General features: G+C 43.7%; 2 protein-coding genes across 2 annotated transcripts in view; one reads left to right on the top strand and one right to left on the bottom strand.

The window, feature by feature from the left end:
* Positions 1 to 6,596, bottom strand: part of LRRC17 (leucine rich repeat containing 17) — a 59,394-nt gene extending 52,798 nt beyond the window's left edge. The window contains exon 1 of the mRNA XM_060244691.1: positions 6,369 to 6,596. The gene's annotated coding sequence lies outside the window, so the exon portion shown is untranslated. The remainder of the gene's footprint in view (positions 1 to 6,368) is intronic.
* FBXL13 (F-box and leucine rich repeat protein 13) overlaps positions 1 to 23,423 on the top strand; it is a 253,544-nt gene that overhangs the window by 146,377 nt on the left and 83,744 nt on the right. The window contains exon 12 of the mRNA XM_060246072.1: positions 6,299 to 6,428. Coding sequence (XP_060102055.1) covers positions 6,299 to 6,428 — 130 coding nt within the window. The remainder of the gene's footprint in view (positions 1 to 6,298; positions 6,429 to 23,423) is intronic.

Below are 23,423 nucleotides of genomic sequence, written 5' to 3'. Positions count from 1 at the left end.
ATCTACCTGCCCCGGTCCACTATATTATCAGATCTGGCCTCCAGAGAACAGGTCTACCACTCCTTTTGACTATATTTGATAGACTTGGCCTCTGGAGAACTGGTATACACACTCCTTTCCCACTATAATGGTAGACCTGGTCTTGGACCATTGCCCTGTGCTGAACCTTAGAAAACATACAAGGACTTTGGGGGGGGGGGGGACTCCTGTAGTCTACTTTGGCTTTTTTAAAAATTAAAATATGACAAGCAGCATTACAGGTCAAGTGTAAAAGAGGAGAAACAATCACTGTCAGAACCCTGCTTAACCTAACAAAGAAAGTTGCTTCAATGTTATCAACCTGCCCAAACTACTTATTTATTCTAATATTTATATCCAACTTTTCACAGTAATTTATAAACAGTCAAACATAAATTATAACAACCAAAGTCCCAGTCCATCCAGTCCCATGTAAGCATGTCAGTTTCAGTCTTCAGTAGCTTATTTCAGACTTCAGTAACTTCGCCCCCCCTACCCCCGCTCCTGCGGGACAGGTTAAAGCACTAGTGCTTGCGCTGATTCAATTGAAGAAAAGTGCCTTATGATTTTATATCAGTTCCTTCCTATTTCCAAACAGCAGTTGTAACAGCTTCAGAACATCAACAAGTTGGAATTCATAAAAGTGGATGCAAAGGAAGCCTCTGACAGTAATGCCAGCATTTGTTACCGTTTCCGGTTCACCCTTCCTCAAAGAGGCATTCCCCACTCATTACTTCAAAAATGGATCATTCCTACAGCACTAAACACAGAGAAAGGTGGCACTCGCCTCTCTCTAGCCTCTCTCTAGAGCTCATTGTATTTTCCCTCACAACATGCCTTATTCCTAGCTGATAATAAAAGAGAAAAAGAAAAGACAGCTCTTCATAAATCAAAACAGAGCCCCAGCACCCAACCAACTAGAACTGCAAGGCCTCCAATGTAACTTCCCTACAGTGTGTTAGGGGTACGTGCTGACCCCTTTATCGTTTAATTTATATATAAATGATTTGATTTCTTTTGTCTCTGTCTGTATTTGTTATTTTCCATCAAATGTTAAATTTTCTACCCTACTTTCTGTTGATAATGCAGTTCTATCAAGAACATCAGGACTGTCCTCTCTGATAGAAATGTTTGTCTTGTATTGTCTGCCTGATAGTTAAGTATCAAAAATTCAAGGTCATTGTTTTTTTTTGGGGGGGGGGGTGGATTTCATGTTCATCACAAGTGGAAAAATTCATGGTAATGAAATTGCAGAGGTCCCCTACTTTAAATACTTAGGGGGTTGGCTTGACCAGAGGGGCTAGATGGAGGGGCCCTACAGGGGGAAGGGGGGGGTTAATGGAGGGGCTGGGCCCCCTGCCCACCCCCCACCCCCGTGGCTATGGGCCTGAATTGACCTCCTCCTTCCTACTTGTTTTCTGTCAAAGAGAAATTTTTTTAAAAAACCAAGTATGGAGCTTGTGCAGAATCTAGGATTCAAAATATAATGTATTTCTCCCCAATTGCCAGTTGGCTGCTATTTATGCAACTCAGCTGCTCATGATAAAGAATGTTATAAAGACAATACGGTAATGCTTGTTCTAAGCACTGAGAGTAATTTTTGTTAAAGAGATCATTTGCTGTTCTTGGAGCCTATGTACTTGCATTATTTACAAGCAGGAGAAAGAGGGAAAAGTTGAACTTTTATTGCATTTATTTATTTACAAAATGCATATTCCACATTTCTGTCCTCACAAGGGCCTAACAATTTAAAACATCACAATAAAATCACATATAAAACCACTAAAATCAACCCTACCAACACACATCATTAAAACAAATTAAAAACAGAGTTAAAATACACACAGACATAAAAACAACAATTAAAACACCGGTCAGGAAGGATGGATCACTGAGGGAATATTCGCCAAATGAAACAAGAAAGTCTTTTCCTGCTGGTGGAGATGGCAACAGAAAGGGCCATACTGATCTCCCTATGGAAAGAATTTCAGAGCTTGGGTGTCATGATCAAGAAGACCCTCCCCTGGGTTGCCACCTATCTAATCTCAGAAGGCAGGGACACCCAAAGCAGGGTCTCCAAAGATGACTGTAGAGGACAGATGGGTTCATATAGGAGTAGGTAGTCCTTCAGGTATCTTGGTCCCAAATCATATAGGGCTTTTAAAGTCAAGACCAGCACGTTGGATTGTACTCAAAACAAATATGCCAGAATCTGTTCCAGCCCAATTATCTTCAGGCATGTTTGCACATTTTCATATCAGCATGAGCCATGTCTAAAGCCAGCAAGATTATATTTATACAAAGCCGCCTTTGTGGGACTGATTTTTCCCCTTGACCTTCACCAGTATATCTGGAATTGCTGGCATTTGCCTCTACAAAAGTAAGATTCAGTTAAAAATACATCATTCAAGTAATCGTCCCCTCCCTCACATATTAAAACTGTTCTAAGCAGCTGTCGCTTCTTGTATTTCAGCTTCAGCATCAATCTGTTTGGATCACTGTGAGTTGTGTTCTTTCTTCACCACTGACATTTTACTTCTTGTAGTTTTACTATTGAATTTTGGAATAGGTCTTCTATTGCTTGCCAAACTATATTATCCTGATTACAGTCACTTCCTGCCATCATTCAATCAAGAAAGAACGAACGAAAAAGAAGCGGCACAGGAGGAAAGAGATGTATAAAAACTGCCTTAGCAGTGAGCTGAAATTGGTAGAAATCTTCAGTGTGAAAAATTTATTTACCAGTGGGGGGAAGTCCTGTGTGTAAGCTCATTAAATATTTACAAGTTTGGTTAGTAGCTTATTTTTTCCCCATTTAACAGAATTTTTCATAAACTATATAAGAAATACAAAGCAGAAATGGCACTATTGAAACTTAATTCCAAGCTTGTTTACAATCTTTCATAGGATTAGTTCCTGTCTAGCAAAGCTTTGAATGGCACATTTCAGGGTTTGGTCAGAATAAGGAGTGTTTTCTTTCCCTTCCCCCATTTAGTAGCACTAAAAGTAAGAGTTGCTTTCAGTAAACAAGAAACAAGTGTAAAATGACCTGTTATTTGGTCTGAATTTGTGGATGTATTTGGATAGTAACAGGTGTGTGCATTAGGTTGTTTACACTATGGGATTAGCTGGTCACTTTGAAGGCCAAGCAGGAATTGGGGGGGGGGGGGGGGGCTGTCTCAAACTGGTTGTAAGAGATTCTTTTTTGTGTGTGTGCCTGTTTTATGCTGTATTAGGGAGCATAATCTTGTTTGGATAGACAAGATTAAAGTAGATTGGTAAGGTCCTAACTAAGGTGGCTGGTTTGGTGGGCAAATGTATTTAATTCCTGCAGTATAGGTTGTGGGTCTGATTGGCAAGCACTGTGAAGCATCTGAAGATGAAGGGCTGTTCACAAACCAGCCCATCATTAACTTTTGTGGTCTGGTAGGTTGGGGGAGGCATGCCCTTAGTGCTAAATAACATCAATCAAAGCCTTAGTTGCTAATGCAGCATATTGGGGGAGGAGGTTTAGACTTAGCACCTCTCAGCACTGTTTTCTGAGCATGCTTAGCCTGATATTATTTTGGATGATTCATCTTGAAGGAACATAGGTGCAGATAGATTGAAATTGTAATATTCTTCCTTGCACAAGGTCCTTGTCTAGATCTTCCCTAATCAGTTTTTTCAGTGCAAAAGAGGGGGGGGGGGTTGGAAACTTTCCAAAGAACCCACAAAACTTCTTCCTAGACATTTATTTAATTCTATCAGTTTCCATGGCTGATTTGGAACTTTAAAAGGCATTGGGGGCAGGGGGGGGGGAGAGACAAGATTGCATGTTGTCATCACACAATGGGTCCTTGTGGTAATTTTAAAATGGCTAAATTCTCCTCTAAAATGTTGATCACCATGACATCTAGTTTGACCCTGATATTTCAGAGAAGAGTCTTGCTTCCTTAATAGGTATTTCCATATAGTAAGTTCATACTGGCAGTGTTCTGGCATCCTTATGATTCTCACAATGGAGTGCTGCTGAATGGCAAATATGGAGAGGGGCCTCAGAGATCCTTAGGGCTGCCAACCCCACGGGCTGGGCGGGGTTCTCCCGCCCTGGAGGTCCCAACCTGCCAGCCCACATTGGGATGCTCTAGCAATTTGGGAGGGAAAACTCTATGGTACAATAGAGGTTTTCCCTCCCAAATTGCTAGAGCATCTGGAAAAACCATTGAGTTTTCCCTGAAATGCCTAGAGTGGCCGGCATGCAACGTTGCTGGCATGATGACATCCTAAATGGATGTTGGATGGTAGCCCTTTCACTACAGCACCTCTACCAAGAAAATAGAAGAAAATGTTTCCTAAACATGTTGAATTGAAACCTGTTAAGCCTATCAACATGTTCAGTGAAACTTATTTGGACTCAGCACTGTATTTGAGACTTTATATTTATTCATTTATAAAGGTTTCAGCCAAAGTTTTGAAGTTTAGAAAAATAAGGAATCCATGAAACCTTAATAAAGAATACAAGATGGAAATAAAAGATTAAAAATGCAATAGCTACTCTGCCAGTGTGGTATAGTGTTTAATGCTGGACTAGATTTGAATCCCATCTCTGCCATGGATGTTTGCATGTTGTCCTTGGTTGAGGATAAATGGAAGAGACAAGAATGATATATGCCACTTTGGGTCACCACTGGGGAGAAAGGTGCGTTATAAACAACGTTTGAAATTATTTGAAATTAATAGACTTAAAATAGTGTAACATAGGACAACACTATTAAAGAATGTTAGCTGTAGACTAGTGGAAGCAAAAATGTTTGTACACCTGAGAGGTGTGGCTTTTTCATTTCCTGAACAATGCCTATTAAATATGGCATAATATGCTATGTTCTTAGTTACCAACTCCAGACAATATTTAATTTGTATGTTGCTCAATATAAACCACAGCTTGTGGCTCTAAAAATTAATGTGATAATGCAGAATCATTTGAAAATACTGGCCTTTATCATATGATAGAAAATTCTGCCTACCTGTTTTATATATTTTTGTTAATATGAAATAAGCTGCTTTTTTGTAAAAACCATTTTTACCCTCTTTTTGTCTAAATATCAGAGCATCCCCATGTTGCCAGTAATACAATAATGTCACTTTTGGTGCACACTGAAGTAATGCCACTTAGCAGCAACAAAATTGAGATGCTAAAGTTGACCTCCCCTGCTGCCACAAAGTTCCTCCAGCTGGTCAGCTGATCAGCTACAGTGACTGGGGGGTGGGAGATTATGGTTTTATATTACTTTCCACATTACTTCAAATTCCATCCCATTCGATCTACATTGCTTATTCCCCTCTTCCTACTACATAGTTAGAACACAAAGGCTATTTAGAACACAAATAGGGACTGTGACATCCTGCATTCATCATTGCGGATGTTCCCGACCTTTCAAAGCCATACTTTTTGCTGACTTGTGAAACTGCCTTAAATGCTTTCCAAAAGTTAAGTCTGTTGCAGACCAGGATGTCCTTGTGCCTAATGATATGTTGTAATTTTCTTTCTGCAAGCTTTCATTTGTGGTAATCATGGGATTACATTACATATTTATTTCAACTAGAATATAATTGAACAAAATTAATAGTTTTAGATTTACCTCATTAAAATACTACGCAAGCAGATGTAGAGAATATAGCTTCAGAGTACAGATTTGCTGCACTTATGGTCTAACCCATTCTCTTTGTTTGCCTTTGTATTTATAGTGATTAAGTCTTTTAGATGTGCAGGCTTTATCAATTTGCATTTTTACTTTTGTTACTATAGTATCTTCAAACTTTAAAGAAAAGTATTACACAAGCAGGGCCACTTTAACAATATGTTTAATTCCTGTATACTTTAGTATCCTTTGATAGAGTTCTGCTTTTCATTTTGAATATGTACAGCTTATATATCAACGTGGAATCATTACTGCAACTTTCCCCTTAACATTGTTGAGGTTTCGTCCATGTTACAGCAAAAATGTATAAAGTAACAACCAAGCAACATAAATTTAAAATCAGAATTTATTTTAAAGATTAACACTATTTATTTTATCAAAGTACCAGTATCATGGAGTATGAAGTACATGTGTTAATGAAAATAAAGCAATCAGTTCTTTATGTTCCAGTAAAGAGAAAAACCCTGTTAAACTCAAACATCCATGTATGTTATTAGAAAGTCTTTCTGCTAGAGTATCAGATTGCATCAGAATGTTGTGCACACTATTGTAGTAACTTCTCTCCCCCCCCCCCCTTTTCTTTTCTTCATCTGGTAAAGGAGCTTCTCAAACTTGCAATATTTAAATTTAGCTTACTGCAGAAAATTCACAGACAAAGGTTTACAGTACCTTGGCTCTGGAAGAGGATGTCACAAACTCATCGGTCTGGATCTTTCAGGCTGCCTCCAGGTTTGCATTTCAGCTTTCTTTTCTACAATGTACAGAAGGGAATCCTGTAGATGACCAGTGGCATCCAGCAATCACGATATACTAAAGCTGTGCTTGCAATGCAGCAAACTTTTGAGAGGTTTTAAATTACATTACCGCAGCTGCTTAAATTTTCCTGAGGAATAGCACTTTAGGCTTTGGCTTCATTCCAGTGGGTGTCTTAACTATAAACAACCAACCCCATTGCATAATGAAGGGATGCATTACATTTGGGGGGGGGGGTGGGGGGAGGCAAAGTTAAAACATGTTTATTTGTGCTGTTACTTCCATGTATACCATTAGATATTCCAGATCAGTATACTTTAAAGATACTCAGTGACCAAGCCCGCAACAAATAAAGATCTTGGAGGGGGACAGGATTTCTAAAAAAGGAAATCAGTTCAGCAGAGTGCTTTCTAATATCTTTTCCCTTGTTTTGTAAAGTATTAAAAAAATGGTGAGGTAATTTGCTGCTATTCTTTCAGCAACAGACTTACACACATGCTAACCCATCAATAGCCATCTGTTTAGCAGACATTTGCCCAGAGGCTCTCATATTTTCAGTCCATTGTGGTAAGAGAAATTGTATGTCTCAATCTATAGAATCTGGGCTATCACTAGAAGAAGACTGATACTGCCATCCTAAGCACAGCTGCACCCTTCTAAGGTTATTGAATTCAATGGATTTGTAAGGGTGTAAATTGGCTTCAGATTGCACTGAAGACCGGCACATGTCTGACTCCCATTTCTAAAATCAGTAGCCATTTCTAAAATCAGTAATTCTTGCCCACCACTACCACTGTAAGTGGCAATGGTGGTGGTGGGGGGACTCACCAGCATCATGAGCATGATGATGTCACTTCCAGGGGGGGAAAACCTAGAAGTGATAGCAGTAGCTCTAGGAATTACTGGAGACTCTGTGATTTTACTATATTTCTAGATATTTCCTATAAGTAATTTTACCGATTTCTAGGTATTTCCTCTAAGTGGCATCTCCTCCTTGTGCTACCACCCCACTCTAACCCTTCTGCTGGCTGCCTACATATTGTTGAGAGAGACCAGTCAAAAGCCTGTGGCAGAAAAGTCCTGCTCTGGTCTTCAGGCCCTGTTCCACTCTGCCCTCCTGTGTTTTCCCAACAACTGAAGCAGTTTTTTCCTTCTCCCAGCTTTCCTTCCAACTTCAGAGGCATTGCCTCTGTGTTTCCTGTTACCCAGAATCTGATTACTATGGCACCAGCTTGCTGCCTTGTTCACCACCAAAGGAGTAGCCATTTGCCTGCTACGCTCCCCTTCCTCCTGGTGCTCCTTTTAAAATAGTGTGTTCAAGACAGTAGAAGTCTATATGGCACAGAGAACCACTATCAGGATCAAAAGTTACAAAGTATTTATTTAAAAGAAAGGGTTCATAAGCATGTTCTTAGCAGGGCTGGCCCTAGACTGTCTGGCACTCTAGGCAAGGCCAACTTCTGGTGTCTGCCTACCCCTACACTGATAATGTCACCAAGTCACATGGGGCACCCAATTCGGCACCCCCAGAAGGCCAGCACCCTAGGCAATCATCTAGTTTGCCTAGTGGCAGGGCCAGTCCTGGTTCTTAGAATATCAATTCCTCTGACCCTCCATACATGCCCCATAAGATGTTAAATATAAGCCAGACTCCCTCGTGTAGAAAGTTACAGATCTTTTACAGGAGTCCCTTACTTTCAGGCCTCTTTCGGGTGTGCAGGCCAGGACAAGGCAATGGCTGCCTCCTCCAGACCTCAGCACCTAGGAGTTTTATCATATCTCTTTCCTGACCCACTGATCAGGTCAGGCTGGATCAAATAAGCTTTTCCCGAAATCTCCAGAAGTTTCTTCCTGAAGTCCTTCTAGTATTTAATACCTCCAAATCTCTGTCCCCTGCTTGGGAGAGGGGCTTGACAATCTCAGTGTCTCTAGCTAGACCTATTAGCATTTCTTAAAAGACAGTGAAGGTGAGGCTGGAATTGACTTCCTCCTTCCTGCCTGTTCTCTGCCCAGACCAATCTTTTTTAAAAAAACTCCCAGCAAGGGTTTTATTCAGTTCAGACCTCCACCCAAAAATGTATTTCTTCACAGTCTCACATGATGTTTTATCTAATTTCCATGACCTTTCAGCAGTCTTTGACCTCCAATTTTGTGGCTCTAAACTGGATTTTGGACTTGGGGGAAGGGGGTCTTCCTCTTTAGGAAGGTGTTTCTTAGGGAGCATGGTCCTGTGAACCTGAGACAACAAATGATATAGAACAGTTGTGTCATAAACATGAACATTAGTAGTAGCCAGCAACACATTTAATTAATCTGATTACTGTCCAGACAGTTGTATTTATTTTGATAGAAAGTATCCCACTATTCAAGGAAGGACCAAGGGCCAACAGGGTAAACTTGCCTCATCGTTCAGCAAGACACTCATGGGGTGATTACAGACCGGCACTCTGGGCCGATCCAGAGACGCCTTAGGAATTGACTAGAAAAAGCTGCATCCAGCCTTTAAAAAAAAAAACACCGTTCAGAGCACATGTATGGGGAAAAAACCCAAAGTGAGCAATGGGGATGGTGCACAACAGCCGTCTGATCGTGCCTATGTCGCCTCGTGGATGGGATGGGGATGGCTTGCAGGGGAGCGTGTGGAGGCTTTGGGAAAGCTCTTTTTGAGCTGGCCCAATTTGGGATGCCTCCTAACCACCCCCAATGTCTGTCTGTTAGGAGCAATAGAGAATCTTTTTACTGACCCATACATCCTGGATGTGACTTGTGTGTGTGTGTGTGTGAGAGAGAGAGATCACAAACCCTGCTGCTTTAGGAATTTAGCAATGTAAGCTAGCAGCTCTAGTTTAGTTAGTTTAGATTATTTGATTTATATTCCACCCTCCCCACCAAAGCAGTCTCAGGGCAGAGCTCACAATACATAATAGAATAACAATAAAAACAGTTAAATTAAACATTAGATTAAAACAATTTAAAACAATATGGTGCTACTTTCATTACAGTTTAAGGATGGCATTCAGTGCTCTTAAACATCCATTTATATCTAATATCTTGGTGGTGGTCATTCAGTTAAAAGCTAGCTGAAATAGTATTGTCTTGCAGGCCTTGCAGAACTGGGCAAGGTCCTGCAAGGCTCTGATCTCCTCAGGCAGTTGGTTCCACCAATGGAGGTGGAGATTGAGAAGGCTCTTTCTCGAGTTGTTTTCAATCTTGCCTCCCTCAGCCCGGGAATCGATAGTAAGTTTTGTGTTCCTGACCTAAGTATCCTCTGGGGAACATGTGGGGAGATACAGTCCTTAAGGTAGGCAGGTCCTTGGCCATAAAGGGCTTCAAAGGTAATAACCAGCACCTTTTAGTGAATCTGGCATACCACTGGCAGCCAGTGCCGTGTCCGCAGCCCAGGCTGTGTGTGCTCCCACATGGAGAGCCCCAATAGCAACCTGGCTGCCATGTTCTGCACCAGTTGCAGTTTCTGGATTCAGGACAGGGGCAGCCCCATGTAGAGGGCATTACAGTAACCCAGTCTCGAGGTGACCATAGCACGAATCATAGTTCCCAGGTCACTGCACTAGAGGAAGACACCAACTGCTTTACCCGTTTAAGATGGTAAAAGGCAGATTTGGCAGTGGCTGCTATTGGGCCTCCATTGTTAGGGAAGGCTCCAGTAGCACCCCCAGGCTTCTGACCTTGGGAGCCATTGTAAGTGGTGCACCATCAAAAAACGATAGGGGGATTTCCCTGCCAGTACCGCTGTGACTCAGGCAAAGGACCTCTGTCTTCATCGGATTCAGCTTCAGTCAACTCAGCCTGAGCCATCCCACCACGGCTTGCAACACCAGGTCCAAATTTTCTGGGACACAGTCAGACTGGCTGTCCATCAGTAGATAGAGCTGAGTGTCATCCACATGCTGATGGCAGTCCAGTCCATACCTCTGGGCAATATGGGCAAGGGGGCGCATATAAATGTTAAACAACATCAGAGAAAGCACCGCCCCTTGAGGCACATTGCAGTTAAGTGGGTGTCGGATGACTATCCCCCAATCATCGCCCTTTTTCCTGACCTTGAAGGAAAGAGGAAAGCCATTGTAAGGCCAACCGCTGAATCCCTGCATCAACGAGACAGTGAGTCAGTAGCTGGTAGTTGACCATGTCGAATGCAGCCAACAGATCTAACAACATCAGTACCGCTGAACCATCCCAGTCCAGATGCCGCCGGAGATCATCCACAAGGATGACCAGTAGGGATGGGCACAGACCCAAACACCGAACTAGAATCAGGCCCAGACTTTACCTTGTTCGAGGTTCAGACAGTTCAGCTCAAAAGTCACACGTTCGGATCAGGAAGTCTCCGAACTTTCTGCCCGGTTCGAGAATATACTAAATTATAACTTGAAAATATTTCAACTCCAATCTGGTGCGTAATTATTATTACTATGTATTTATTTATTAAATTAAATTTATGGATCATTCAATTCCTGCTACTGCAGATCTCTGGGCAATGCACATCATTTCATCAAAAGCATCAAAACGGTAACATAAATGCAGAACAGTACTAGTACAATAAATCGAAAAAATTCAGATGGTGAAATTTCTTTCAATTTTCTATTTCAGACTGTGGCTACCTTGTAAGTGTGTGTGTGTGTGTGTGTGTGTGTGTGTGGAGGGGTGGAGGAACAGAGCAGCCTGGAGGGAAAGAGAGAGTGCTACCCAGAATGGAAACCATTGCTGTCCTCAACCAAAAGCCTGGCAGAACCTCTCTGCCTTATAGGCCCTGGGGAGTTGTATAGGATCTCACATTGTCTTGATGGTATTCAGCAGAGAGTTCTATCAGGTTGGGGCCCAGACTGAAAAGGCCCTGGCCATAGTCAAGGGCAGCCAGATGTCTTCAGGGGCAGGGATCACCAGCAAATTGCTACCTAGAGAGCATAATGCTCTCCTGGGGACATACAAGATGTATTTCATTTATTGATTGCTTTTCTCACTGAGACTCAAGGTATATTACAAAATATGAAAAAAAATACAGTCAGATAGCAAAGACCCCAAATAAACAATTGTAGTATAATTAGGATTTCAGAACTGGAAAACAATGCAAATGAAAAACTGTCTAAAGCGTGACTTACCATGATGAAGAAAACTGGAGGACATCAAGTAAAACAGGGAGGTGATACATACAATAAACTTTACAACATATTGGACTACCTTCCCTTATAGACATGACCTCCTGTACTGTTTAGTTATGCTACTATTCTAATCTCATTGTAAAAAGGTTCTCATGAGCATCTCTGTTTGGCACATTCTGTGAAATGATAGATGTATTGGGCCTTCCTGACCTCCACTGGCAAGCCATTCCATAAGGTGGGAACCACCACAGAGAATGCACATGAAAAAGCAATGTCAATTTTACCCATTTGCAGGGTAGCAGCTTCAGAAGGCTTTGGTATTTGGGTCCAAGGTCATTAAGGACTTTGAAGATGTTAATCGGAACCTTTAATTGAACCTGGTAACTGACTGGTAACCAATGGACTGATATGGGCACAACAAAGTGAAGTTAATGTGTTCATAACTGTTAGGATTGCAAGTTGCCATCCAAAGATTTGCACAATTATCTCCACTTATTGGGGTGAGGGCTTTGGGACTATGTTTTGAATAATGGCTCCCTGATACCCATGCACATACTAAACAGCAAATGCTTTTTAAAAACAGTGGAATCTCAAAAGTAGTTTGGGAAATGCCACAGTAATCTGCTGTTAAATGTGGGGTGGTGGGGAACAAGAATGTCGGGTGGTGAGGAACAAGGTTTTGTTTACTTTCAGGCAGCTACAAAAATACTTAACTATGTAACATATTACATGCACATTTCCAACTCTCAAAGAAAGCTAATTAAAAGAAGATTGTAGCTAGTAAATAGCAGAACAAACATAACTCCTTAAGAAACAACACTTGAAGTTAATAAAACTCACAGGATTGTCCAGTTTATCTAGAAATTATCTGATTATATCTATGTTCCACTTCAGAATTTTTATATTAATTGACCAAAAACTCTCTCAGAGAAGACAGTCTTACAGTCCTAAAGAGTCTGAAGAAGCCAGGATTTGACTATCAGAGGCCTTCAACGGTTTCACCCTTAGGGTGCCAGAATCCAATCTGATCTGGACACAAACCAGGCCAGTTTATCATACATGAAAGCACCACTTAATATATAATATACAGGTCCAGAAATATTTTGGCGGACCAATAAACTGTTAAGCTGAGAAATGTTATGGTATCCAGTTTTCTCTGGAGTATAGCCAGGAATAAAATACAGTTTGTTGGGACTTTTTCTCCCTACTTCTTAGATCCCAATAAAAATAGTGGTCTTCTGTGTAAAAAAAAAAATGACGTAATCACAGTGTTCTAAATTTTAGAGAATCTCCAGTTTGGTTTTCAATGGAACTGTCCTGTGAACTAGGGGTGTGTAAAAAAAAAAAAAAGGTAAAATTCAGATTTTGGGAGTACTCAGGGGCAAAAATGTTCAGGAGGCTAAACATCTCTGAATATCAGATTTGGTGCTGGAATCTGATTTGGGAGATGTTTGCCTATTCCTGAATATATGGATCCATTATACTGTATGGGCCATAGAAGTCAATTGTAAGACATAGGGTGTAATGTTTGAGGGCTGCGGGGGGAGGGGGATTGAGGGAGAGGCACCACATTTGCAGTGTAACTGCAGGAGCCTCTTCCCAGAGAATCCCAAAGTTTCAAAAAGATTGGACTAGGGGTCCAATTCTAGGGGCACCCAAAGAGGATGCCCCCATTCCTCCATTGTTTTCTATGATGGAAAAAACTCCTTCAGCGGCACTGCCTGCTACTGGAAGGGGTCTCTGACTCTGTTCTTTTGTGGGGCTCCCCTCCAGGTCCCATTGCACATGCTCACTGGGTGAGTGTGGACATCCTGCCAGTTGTCTTCTGACTGCCACGTCAATCAGTTGTCTTCTCCAGCTCTGGTCAGTACATTCCCTTTAATCGGCTCTCCCCGGTCCTTTTCTCTTCATTTCAGTCCACCAACTCTTCGTTTTCTTCTTTGGACTATCTAAAAAAAACCCCTTTATTTTTGCCTTTTGGGGCTTTTCTCACCCCTCCCCTCAACTGCTTCTTCTTCGCCTATGGAAAGACATTGGGGTTTCTTCAAACACTGCTCGCAGTGTGATAGCAAGATCCCTCCTCCAGACATCCACTCGCTCTTTCCCCTCTGCTTAGGAGAAGCTCACCATGCTTACTTGTACCCCCACTACATGAATTTTTCAAAGCAGACTAGAAAGAACCAAGTGGCTCGACTTTCCACCTCCCTTCTCAAGTCAGCTCTAACGCCGACTAAGATGAGATTGACTCCCCCAATGATGACTGATGCAGCGACACAACCATTGTCACCAATGCAAAGGCCCCTGCAGCCAATTTAAGCTCCCAAAGCCAGCTGCACACCGATACCGACTGCCCCAACATGCGAGCTCATCCTCTCATTCAGAATCCTTGACATCTGGGAAGGGAAGCAGGGAGAATAAGGGATCGAAGACCAAAAAGCCAAAGAAGCATAAGAAGGACGAGAAACATCAGAAACATGACCATGTCAGTCATACTCCCTCTCCTTCCCCAAAAGTGTCTGGTACTGGATCCGACAATTGTCTTGGTCATCCCACTGCTACAGCTCCTGGCCTCTGATTTGTTGGCAAAGCATCTCGGTACTGGGAACTCTGAGCACTCAACCTCTTCAGCTATCTGGTTCTGATCATGAGTTCGACCTGACTCAGCAGACCTCATCTTCTCGATCCAGTTTGCATTCACACAGTGAGGGCAGCTCAGCATCAGACCCAGAGGGCTCAACATAGGTTAAGGCACCACCTCCAAAGGAACCACCTTGTGACCAGGGTGTCGACCATGATACTTAACTGCTGCATCTGTTTCACCCGCCACCTCCATGGGACCAAGGTCAATAGCACTATCTTTATGGAGCTTACCCCCTTCACTCTGCTTATCCATGGTTTCCACCTCACAATCTACCTGACTGGGACCAGCGTTCTAAGGTGTCTTATCGATTGAGGGTCTCCTATCACCCTCCATGTCAACCACCTTCAACAACAGTCTTGGTTCCTCCTCCTCCAGACCGATGATATTAGGAAAAGCCTCGCGCTACACTGCCCACCAAGCCAATTTCTCTTCCAACACCGCCTGTCGATGCACCTTCGACACTGCACCTATTTGACCACTCTGATGCCAAGGAGGCTTCTTCAGTATCAGACTCCAACTCCAGGGACAGAGATTTAGAAGATAAGGCACCAGCCGAGAACTTACCCAACCCACAGATCTTGGAAGACCTTCCTATCTCCCCTTCTGAAGACCTTAAGCCCTATGGGGATTCAGTGAAGCATATGGCTCACACCTTATCACTCACAGTGGTACAGCCACAACCCATGATCACCAATATGGTCTTTGATATAATGTAGTGTGATACTTCCACAATTGTGGCTTTACCGATCACCAACAAAGGAACCCTGGGCCAAACCAGCTTCTACCACCACATCGTCACAAAAGTTGACTCATATGTATTGCATGCAGAAAGTGGAAGCTGAGTTCCTCTTCACACATCCTTGCCCTAACACTGTAGTGGTGTAATCTTTCTCTAAGCTCAAAAGAGCCACTCCACCTCCCCTCCACCCTGGACAAAGAGGGTAAAAAGTTTGAAATGCAGGCAGAAAGTTTTATTCTACAGGAGCTTTAGAGATTAATATCTCCAACTATGCAGCACGCATGCTGCGTTATCACTACACCAAGTGGGAACAACTGTTGGACTCCATAGCATCTTCACCTGATGACAAGAGTTCTTCTGCAAAGATGATTCAGAAAGAAGGCATGTTGTTAGCCAAGCAGCAACTAGTCTGCTAAGACTCTGATGTCTGGTATCTCACTGGGCGCCATGCCTGGCTCCATTCCACGACCCTCCAACCTGATATTAGGGCATTTGTCAAAGACCTGCCCTTTGAGGGGGATGGCTTGTTTAGCTCAACAACGGATTCTGTTATATAGGAGATGGACAAGAGCATCAAGACGTCCCGCAATCTTGGTGTGCCATCCTCATCATGTTCCAACAAGTCAAGATCTTGGAGTAAGCCCTGGGCCAAGCATCCTTTCCAGAAGCAGGCCACTTTTTTTTAGCAGGAACACACAGGAATGCAGTTCTGACTGGCTTGGTGTCAGGGGGTGTGGCCTAATATGCAAATGAGTTCCTGCTGTGTTTTTTCCTTTAAAAAGTCCTGGGTCCAACCATTCTTCAGGTAGATTGTCATATGGCAACAAATCCAAGTTCTCGTCCATCACAACCAGCCAGACCCAAGGGGCCCCGTACCCTTTGACTTTTCCATTCTGGCTCCCCCAGTCTCCCACCCCCTCTCCTCTGGACCTACCCGCCTCTACCCATACCTACCTATATGGGGGAACATTCCATTGGACAGTTGGGTCCTTTCCATCATTGAGGAGGGTTACATGATAGAATTCACTGAGGTCCCAGCCACATCTGTCTTCATGACATCCCCTTCACTGGCCTTTGTAGACAAAGCCCAAAATCTCCTACAAAAACAAGCGACAGATCCCAGGGCTATGGGTTCTATTCCTGCTACTTTCTCTCTCTCTCTCTCTCTCGGCTTGGCTTCGCGAACGAAGATTTAAGAAGGGTGCAATAGTCCATGTTTGCTGCAGGCTCGCTGGTGGCTGACAAGACCAATGTGGGACAGGCAGGTCCGGCCACAGCGGCTGCAGGGAAAAGTCTGATTTAGGGTTGGTCCTGTAGCAGTGCGATTCTTCCTCAATCTCCTTTTGTCCTCAAGACCAGCTATGCGTGTGTTCTCAAAGGAAGAGACAGCCTGGTGGATGGTGTGCCTCCATGCTTTGCGATCTGAGGCTAGGTCAGACCACTGGTGATGGTTGATGTGACAGGTGCTAAGGGATTTCTTCAAGGAGTCCTTGTACCTCTTCTTTGGTGCCCCTCTATTTCGATGGCCGGTGGAGAGTTCGCCATACAGGGCAATCTTGGGAAGGCGGTGGTTTTCCATCCTAGAAATATGCCCTGCCCAGCGCAGCTGCGTCTTCAACAGCAGTGCCTCGATGCTGGCAACCTCTGCCCGCTTGAGGACTTCAGTGTTGGTCACAAAGTCACTCCAGTGGATGTTGAGGATGGTGCGAAGGCAGCGCTGATGAAAGCGCTCAAGGAGTCGCAGGTGATGATGGTATAAAACCCACGATTCGGAGCCATAGATGAGGGTTGTCATCACAACCGCTTTGTAAACATTGATCTTTGTGCCTTTTTTCAAATGCTTGTTGCTCCACACTCTTTTGTGCAGTTGGCCAAATGCACGGTTTGCCTTTGCCAGCCTGTTGTCAATCTCCTTGTCGATCTTGGCATCTGAGGAGATGATGCACCCCAGGTAGCTGAACTGCTGGACTGTCTTCAGAACTGATTCACCCACAGTGATGCAGGGAGGGTAATAATCTTCCTGGGGTGCAGGCTGGTGGAGAACTTCTGTCTTCTTCAGACTAACTTCTAGGCCGAATAGCTTGGCAGCCTCTGCAAAGCAGGACGTCATATGCTGCAGAGCTGATACCGAGTGGGAGACGAGTGCAGCATCATCAGCAAACAGTAGCTCTCGGATGAGTTTTTCCATTGTCTTGGAGTGTGCCTTTAGTCGCCTCAGGTTGAACAGGCTGCCATCGGTGCGATAGCGGATGTAGACACCATCGTCCTCATCTAGATCTACTGCGGCTCTTTGAAGCATCATGCTAAAGAAGATCGTAAAGAGAGTTGGCGCGAGAACGCAGCCTTGCTTTACACCTGTGCCTATTGGGAAGGGCTCCGAGAGGTCGTTGCAGTGTCTGACTTGGCCTCGCTGGTCTTCGTGTAGCTGGATGATCATGCTGAGGAACCTTGGGAACTGCTACTTTACAGTACTGAAAAAGGATGGTGAGATATGACCCATTATGGACCTTCAGGCCCTGAATGAATTCATCACCTATCAAAAGTTCCATATGACATCTTTACAGACCATTCTACCACTTATCAAGCAGTGAGACTGTATGGCCACCTTGGATCTACAGGATCTACAGGATACGTATTTTCATATAAACATCCATCCTTAACACAGGAAGTATCTCTGCTTTGCAATTAGGTCAGACCATTCACAATACAAGGCCCTCCCCTTTGGCCTCTCCACAGCCCTGAGGGTGCTCACCAATACTATGGTGGTGATAGCTGCTCACCTTCAATGGGTGGTCTTGTTCCATTATATAGATGACTGACTGTTGGTTGCAGAAACCAAGGACCTTCTCCTCCAAAACGTAGCAGCCACGCTTAAACTTCTGGACAGGCTGGGTCTACAGATAAACACAAAGAAATCTTAGCTAATACCCTCAACAAGGGTGCAGTTCATTGGAGCAATCCTGGACATCAACCTACATCTAGCTTTCCTCCCCCCATGATGACATTATCTCTCTAGTGCGCCTTTTACAGTCTCAGAGGGCAAGCTGCTGCAAATGCTCCTGGGAATGATGGTCGCAACATCTTGCTACTCTTTGCCAAGCTCCATATGCGCATTCTATTACTGTGATCCAACCTGCGATCGACTCCCCTCTAGCGTAACTCCAAATTCCGCCAGAAGTCCTCGGGTCATTCTTCAGGGAGCTTCTTTTCATCTCCCTACCCCATCAGTGACAGTTACTATGGACACTTCCCTATGGGGTTGGGGTGCCCATGTGAACAGTCTCTGTGTAGGAGGTCAATGGTCCCAGTTGTTTGCACATCATCACATCAACTTTCTGGAGTGGTTGGCAATCCAGTATGCCCTTCACTCTTTTTGACCCATCGTCATGAACCAGACCATCTTGATCTTAACAGACAATACTATGGCCCTCAACTCAACAGGCAAGGAGAAACCATTTCCAGGAAACTTTGTGCCCTAGCCATGAACATTTGAAATGAATGCATCAGCCTCCAGTCCTTTCTGGCATCTTTCAAGGGAACTTAACATTCAAGTGGACTCATTGAGCAGAGGAGCTGCCTCCCCACATGAATGGGAGATCAATTGGACTTACCTGCTGCCAGTGTTTCAACCAATAGACATTTTCGCCACTGCCCAGAATTGGAAGTGCTGGGCATCTTGTTCAAGGGGTGGAGCAGACCCGGCCTTGTTGGGGAACAGTCTTCTGTTTCCGTGGGCAGGTTGGTTTCTCTACCTTTCCCCACACTACCTCTTCTCACCAAGATAGTGAACAAAGTGATAAGGGAACATCCAAATTGCATTCTTATCACCCAGTGGTAGCCACATCAGAACTGGTTCCCCATAATCTCGAGGCTGGCCCACAGGTCATTCCACCATTTTCCCCTGGAATTGGACCTACTGTCTACTCATGGGGGTCAGCTTCTGCATCACAATGGGCCTCATTTCAAGTTGACAGCATGGAAGATCATCTTTCTGCCTTCTCAGCATGAGTACAGCACATTCCCCTAAATAGTAGGAAGCCGTCTATCCACAAATCTTACAGCTGCAAGTGGTCTAAGTTTAAGCAGTTCCCTCTCCGCTGCAGAGGACAGCCCTATCTGTTGTGTTTGACTTTCTGCTATCCTTAGCAGACTCTGGTTTGAATCATTCTTCTATTAGAGTCTATCTTGCAGCCATTTCTGCGCACCACGAGCCTGTTGATGAACACTCTGTTATCACCCATCCATACATTAAACAGTTTCTAAATGGTTTTATGTGACTTCACCTTCCAACCAGGAGCCCAGCTCCTCCATGGAATTTGCCCTTCATTCTGGACCAATTAATGGGGTGTCCCTTTGAATCTATGACCACATGTCCTCTGACTCTTCTATCATGGAAAACAGCATTTCTGGTGGCCATCGCTTTGGCTAGGTGAGTGAGTGTGCTCATGGTGCTGCGTTGTGACCCTCCAATACCTGTGTTATCATGAGGACAGTGTGTCCTTAGCCCCGGACATAACCTTTCTCCCTAAAGTGGTCTTGGTTTTCTGCCTTTGTTTGGACATCTCTTTACCTACCTTTTTTTTCTGTTGCCCTATTCTGCTTAGGAGTGACATTTACACTCCTTAGTTATGGAGAGAACTCTTCTATTTTTCTTGAGCAGAAGAGTTATCGGAGGGACCCTAATCTCTTTATTTCCTATACTGCCCCTAGACTGGACACTAAGATCTCTGCTCAGAGGCTAAGTGACTGAGTGAAACTATTAAACTCTGTTGCCTCCTGGCCAAGAAACCCTTGCCAGGTCCACTGTGTGACCATTCCACACAGACCATTGCTACATCCACTGTGTTCCTCCATGGTGCTTTGATGGATGGCATCTGTAAGGCAGCCAGATGGGCCTCACCACATGCCTTCATGAAGGACTATGCCATGGATGTACATCAGCATCGGAGGGCACAGGTGGGATGTCTGGTTTTGCAAGCTGCTTCATCTGGTTGACTGCCAACACCCAGGTGTGCCTAGCTTGCTAATCTTCCATGGCTGTGAAGCACAAAGACCACAATGAAAATAAACAGGTTGCTTACCTGTAACTGATGATCTTCGAGTGGTTATCTGTGAATTCACACTGTCTGCCCTCTTTCCCCACTGCTGTTGGTCCTCCCTCTGCAGGATCTTACAGCACTCAGAAGGAACTGGTGGGATGTCCATGATAGCCTGGTGAGCATGCGCAATGGGGCTTCTGCATGTGCTCACTGGGTGTGAGGTGCAAAAAACTCAGGTTTTCAACATACCAATCAGGATCGGTGCAGGTGCCCTATCCCATGAGTATAAATTCACAGATGACCACTTGAAGATCATCAGTTACAGGTAAGCAACCTGTTTTTCTTATGTAACAGGCTAATGAGAGTTTCTTAAGCTATTAAGATTTACTTAAAATCTTTTAAGTTGAGAGGCTTTTGTTTGCGTTTTCCCCCAAACACTTCAGTACACTTTATTTCAGTAATGTCCGACTCTTTTGGTTTTCAGAAGGCTGGTACACTCTTTCCAGTACCCAAACCCCTTCTCTTGAAACACCAGTTCCCATCTTGAGTTTTTATCTGAGTTTTAAGGTCTCTAAAGGCACTTTCTTACCACACCAGACCTGGAATCGCTACAATCTTCAGAACCAACTCCCTGTTTGACTGGGTAGGAAAATTCTTCTCTCACTAGAAGATCTATCCTCTTCTATTTGGCCCAAATGGGAGTCTTCACCTCTTCCCAAACTTCCTTGCTAACTTTCCCCCAATTTTCCATCTGTGTTAAGCTGCTCTCTGTTAAGGCTGAGATCCAAAAGTGTCACTACTTGACTTTTCTCAGCTAGGGCTGAAATCAAACTGAATTATCCTCATCAGGGGTAGAATTCTAGAATGAGCTCCTTTGCATATTAAGCCACACACACCCCAATGTAACTAATCCTCCAAGAACCTACAAGGCTCTTTTTTGCAAGCTCTTGGAGGATTGGCTACATTAGGGGTGTGTGGCCTAATATGCAAAAGAGCTCCTGCTAGAATTCCATTCCTGATCCTCAGTATCCAGTTCAGAAATCTTTCTCTATTCAGCTGATGCTAACCAGATTCCTGTCACTCAAGGTGCTCTGGCTCTGTAAATGGAAATACTTTTACTAAGTACTTCTACACTTTTAAAAGTGCAGCCCATCACACATGCATCTAAAACTCGCATTTAATCACAGAATTAAAATCACACAAATTATTTACAGGAGAAAACACCACAGTAGTCAAATCAGAAAGTGGCTTGTTTCTCTTGATGCCTCTAGAATGTGAGGTAGTGACGGCAAAGGCCTGGGGAGAAAAGAGAACATTTTAGTAACATTAAATGCAAGTCTGCCAATTTTAGTAACATTAAATGTTAGTCTGCCAATTTCATCATAGCGGTGGCTTTGGCTAGAGCTGGAAACAATGATTCTTGCAAATATTCAGCTATGTGTCACTTTGAAAATCAGGAAAGAACCGAGTAATTTGTGCTTTTATATTCTCATATTTCTGTATGCTGTTCCATGTCATCCCAAAGTTTTTTGGGGTTTTTTGCAGCCTAAAACAAATTTGGACAGTAAGGTTATTGGCTGTTTTGCTATAATGGTTTTTGGCTGAAGGAACTGAAGCAAATACAGAATTATATTAGCTTGTGCTATTAGCTTGCTGTTGTACAAAAACCATGAGTTCTTTCAGAGAAGCCAAAAGGATATCTGAATTCAGGTTATTTAAATTTTTATAGATCTCTAAAATCTGATTACATACTGAGCCTTGGCAGATTGTTTTTTTTTTTTTCATGAAGTAAATGCACTCTTCAAAATCACTGCTGGGAAGACAGTGTGATTTTCCTCTTAGCAAAAGTGTTGGTAATACTTAGTAACTAATCCAAGTCATTTTTTTATAACGTATAGGCTTGGTTTGCAGATAATTTTCAGTTATCTGTGCAAGAACCTTGTTCTTACATGTCATTATAGCAATCACAATTCTCAACATCTCAGAACTTCCCAGTCATGTTTGGGTCAGAAGTCACTGAAACTTCATAGAAAACAACAGAGCATTTTTAGCAGCCATTTATTTAATGTATGCCTCATTTGAGATTTAAGCTTTTATTAATTTTCCTTAGCTTATTAACAAAAATACTATACATTCACAAAGCCATCGCTATGATTAATTTTCCAAAAATAGTTTTTAAATGGAAAATTTTTACAGACTATGTGTGTGAGAATGGGAAATGTTTGTGAATTGGGTGTTTTGAGGGAGATAGCTGTCTCATAGGTTCCAAAACTTTATGATATATGGTGAGGCAAAGAGTTGGCAGTAGTCTCAGATTGTGTTCTCCCCTAAGAACATACCAACTGCAGCACTTACACTTTAGTTTACTGTCAACAAGCCTGCAACAGCCTTTTCTGCACCTCCCTTCTCCCTTGACAGCTTACATGGCTGTCACAGTGGTCAGTGCTGAGGGGAGTTCTCTTTCCGTTTCCACCCTGAGATACAGAAACTCAGCCTGGCCCAATAATCAGGATGCAGGCTCCATCTTCTACAGTTCCAAATGAACATTAGCCACAGATAAAAGAAAGCCGTCACATGGCCAGCACGTGGGAGTAGGCGAGGTAGGTAGCCATCCAGGGCACCACCTTGCCTACGGGATGCTGTTGAGCGCCCCCTCCCTGCTGCTCTTGGCTTCCCAGGCTGCAAACCTGGGAAGATGAGAGCAGCAGGATGGCGCATGGCTGTGTGCTCTTCAACAAGTCTGTCTTCCCTCATGAGGGAAGTCGAGCTCAGAGGAGAACGCCACCCACCCAGCTGCTCTTGCCTTAAAGGTGAAGACAGCCGGGCAGAGGTTGGCGGGCTTCTCTGAGCCTGGCTTCCCTCATGAGGGAAGCCAAGCTCAGAGAAGAATATGCCCCACCCGGCTGCTCTCACCTTAAAGGTGAGGGCAGCTGGGAGGGGGTTGGTGTGGCTTCTCTGAGCCTGGCTTCCCTCATGTTATGTATGTGGACTCAATTGAAGACTAATGGGTGTTGCTTCCTGGTTCATTGGAGCCATACAGACTGAGCTTGGGGACTTGGGAACAATGGGCAGTAGGATCCAAATCTCTGCTGCCCTGCTCCAATCATAGGCACTGCCAGTTTGAATGATCCAATAATGTGCTTGCACGGGAACTCTGAGTTGTATATAAGTTTGGCCCCGTTGGCCTAGTTTTCTTTACTGTGCAGCCACCTACAATGCTGTGCCAAATAAAAGCTGTTATTCGCCACCACCTCGCCTTTTCAATGCCTAAGAACCCACTATATTATAGTGGGACGAGGATGGGATCCTGGTAGGCGATCCAGCAACTGGCCCCACACCGTGCCTCGCAGCAGCTGCTCCCAGCTCTGTGCATCACACCACCATCACTGAAGAAGGTCACCAAGCCAGGACCTGAAGATGAGTAACACTCAA

The sequence above is a fragment of the Heteronotia binoei genome, chromosome 8, assembly GCF_032191835.1.
Source record: "Heteronotia binoei isolate CCM8104 ecotype False Entrance Well chromosome 8, APGP_CSIRO_Hbin_v1, whole genome shotgun sequence".
NCBI classification, from domain to species: Eukaryota; Metazoa; Chordata; class Lepidosauria; order Squamata; family Gekkonidae; genus Heteronotia; species Heteronotia binoei.
The sequence above is the reverse complement of the archived record's forward strand: the minus strand, read 5'-3'. Positions and strand labels throughout refer to the sequence as shown.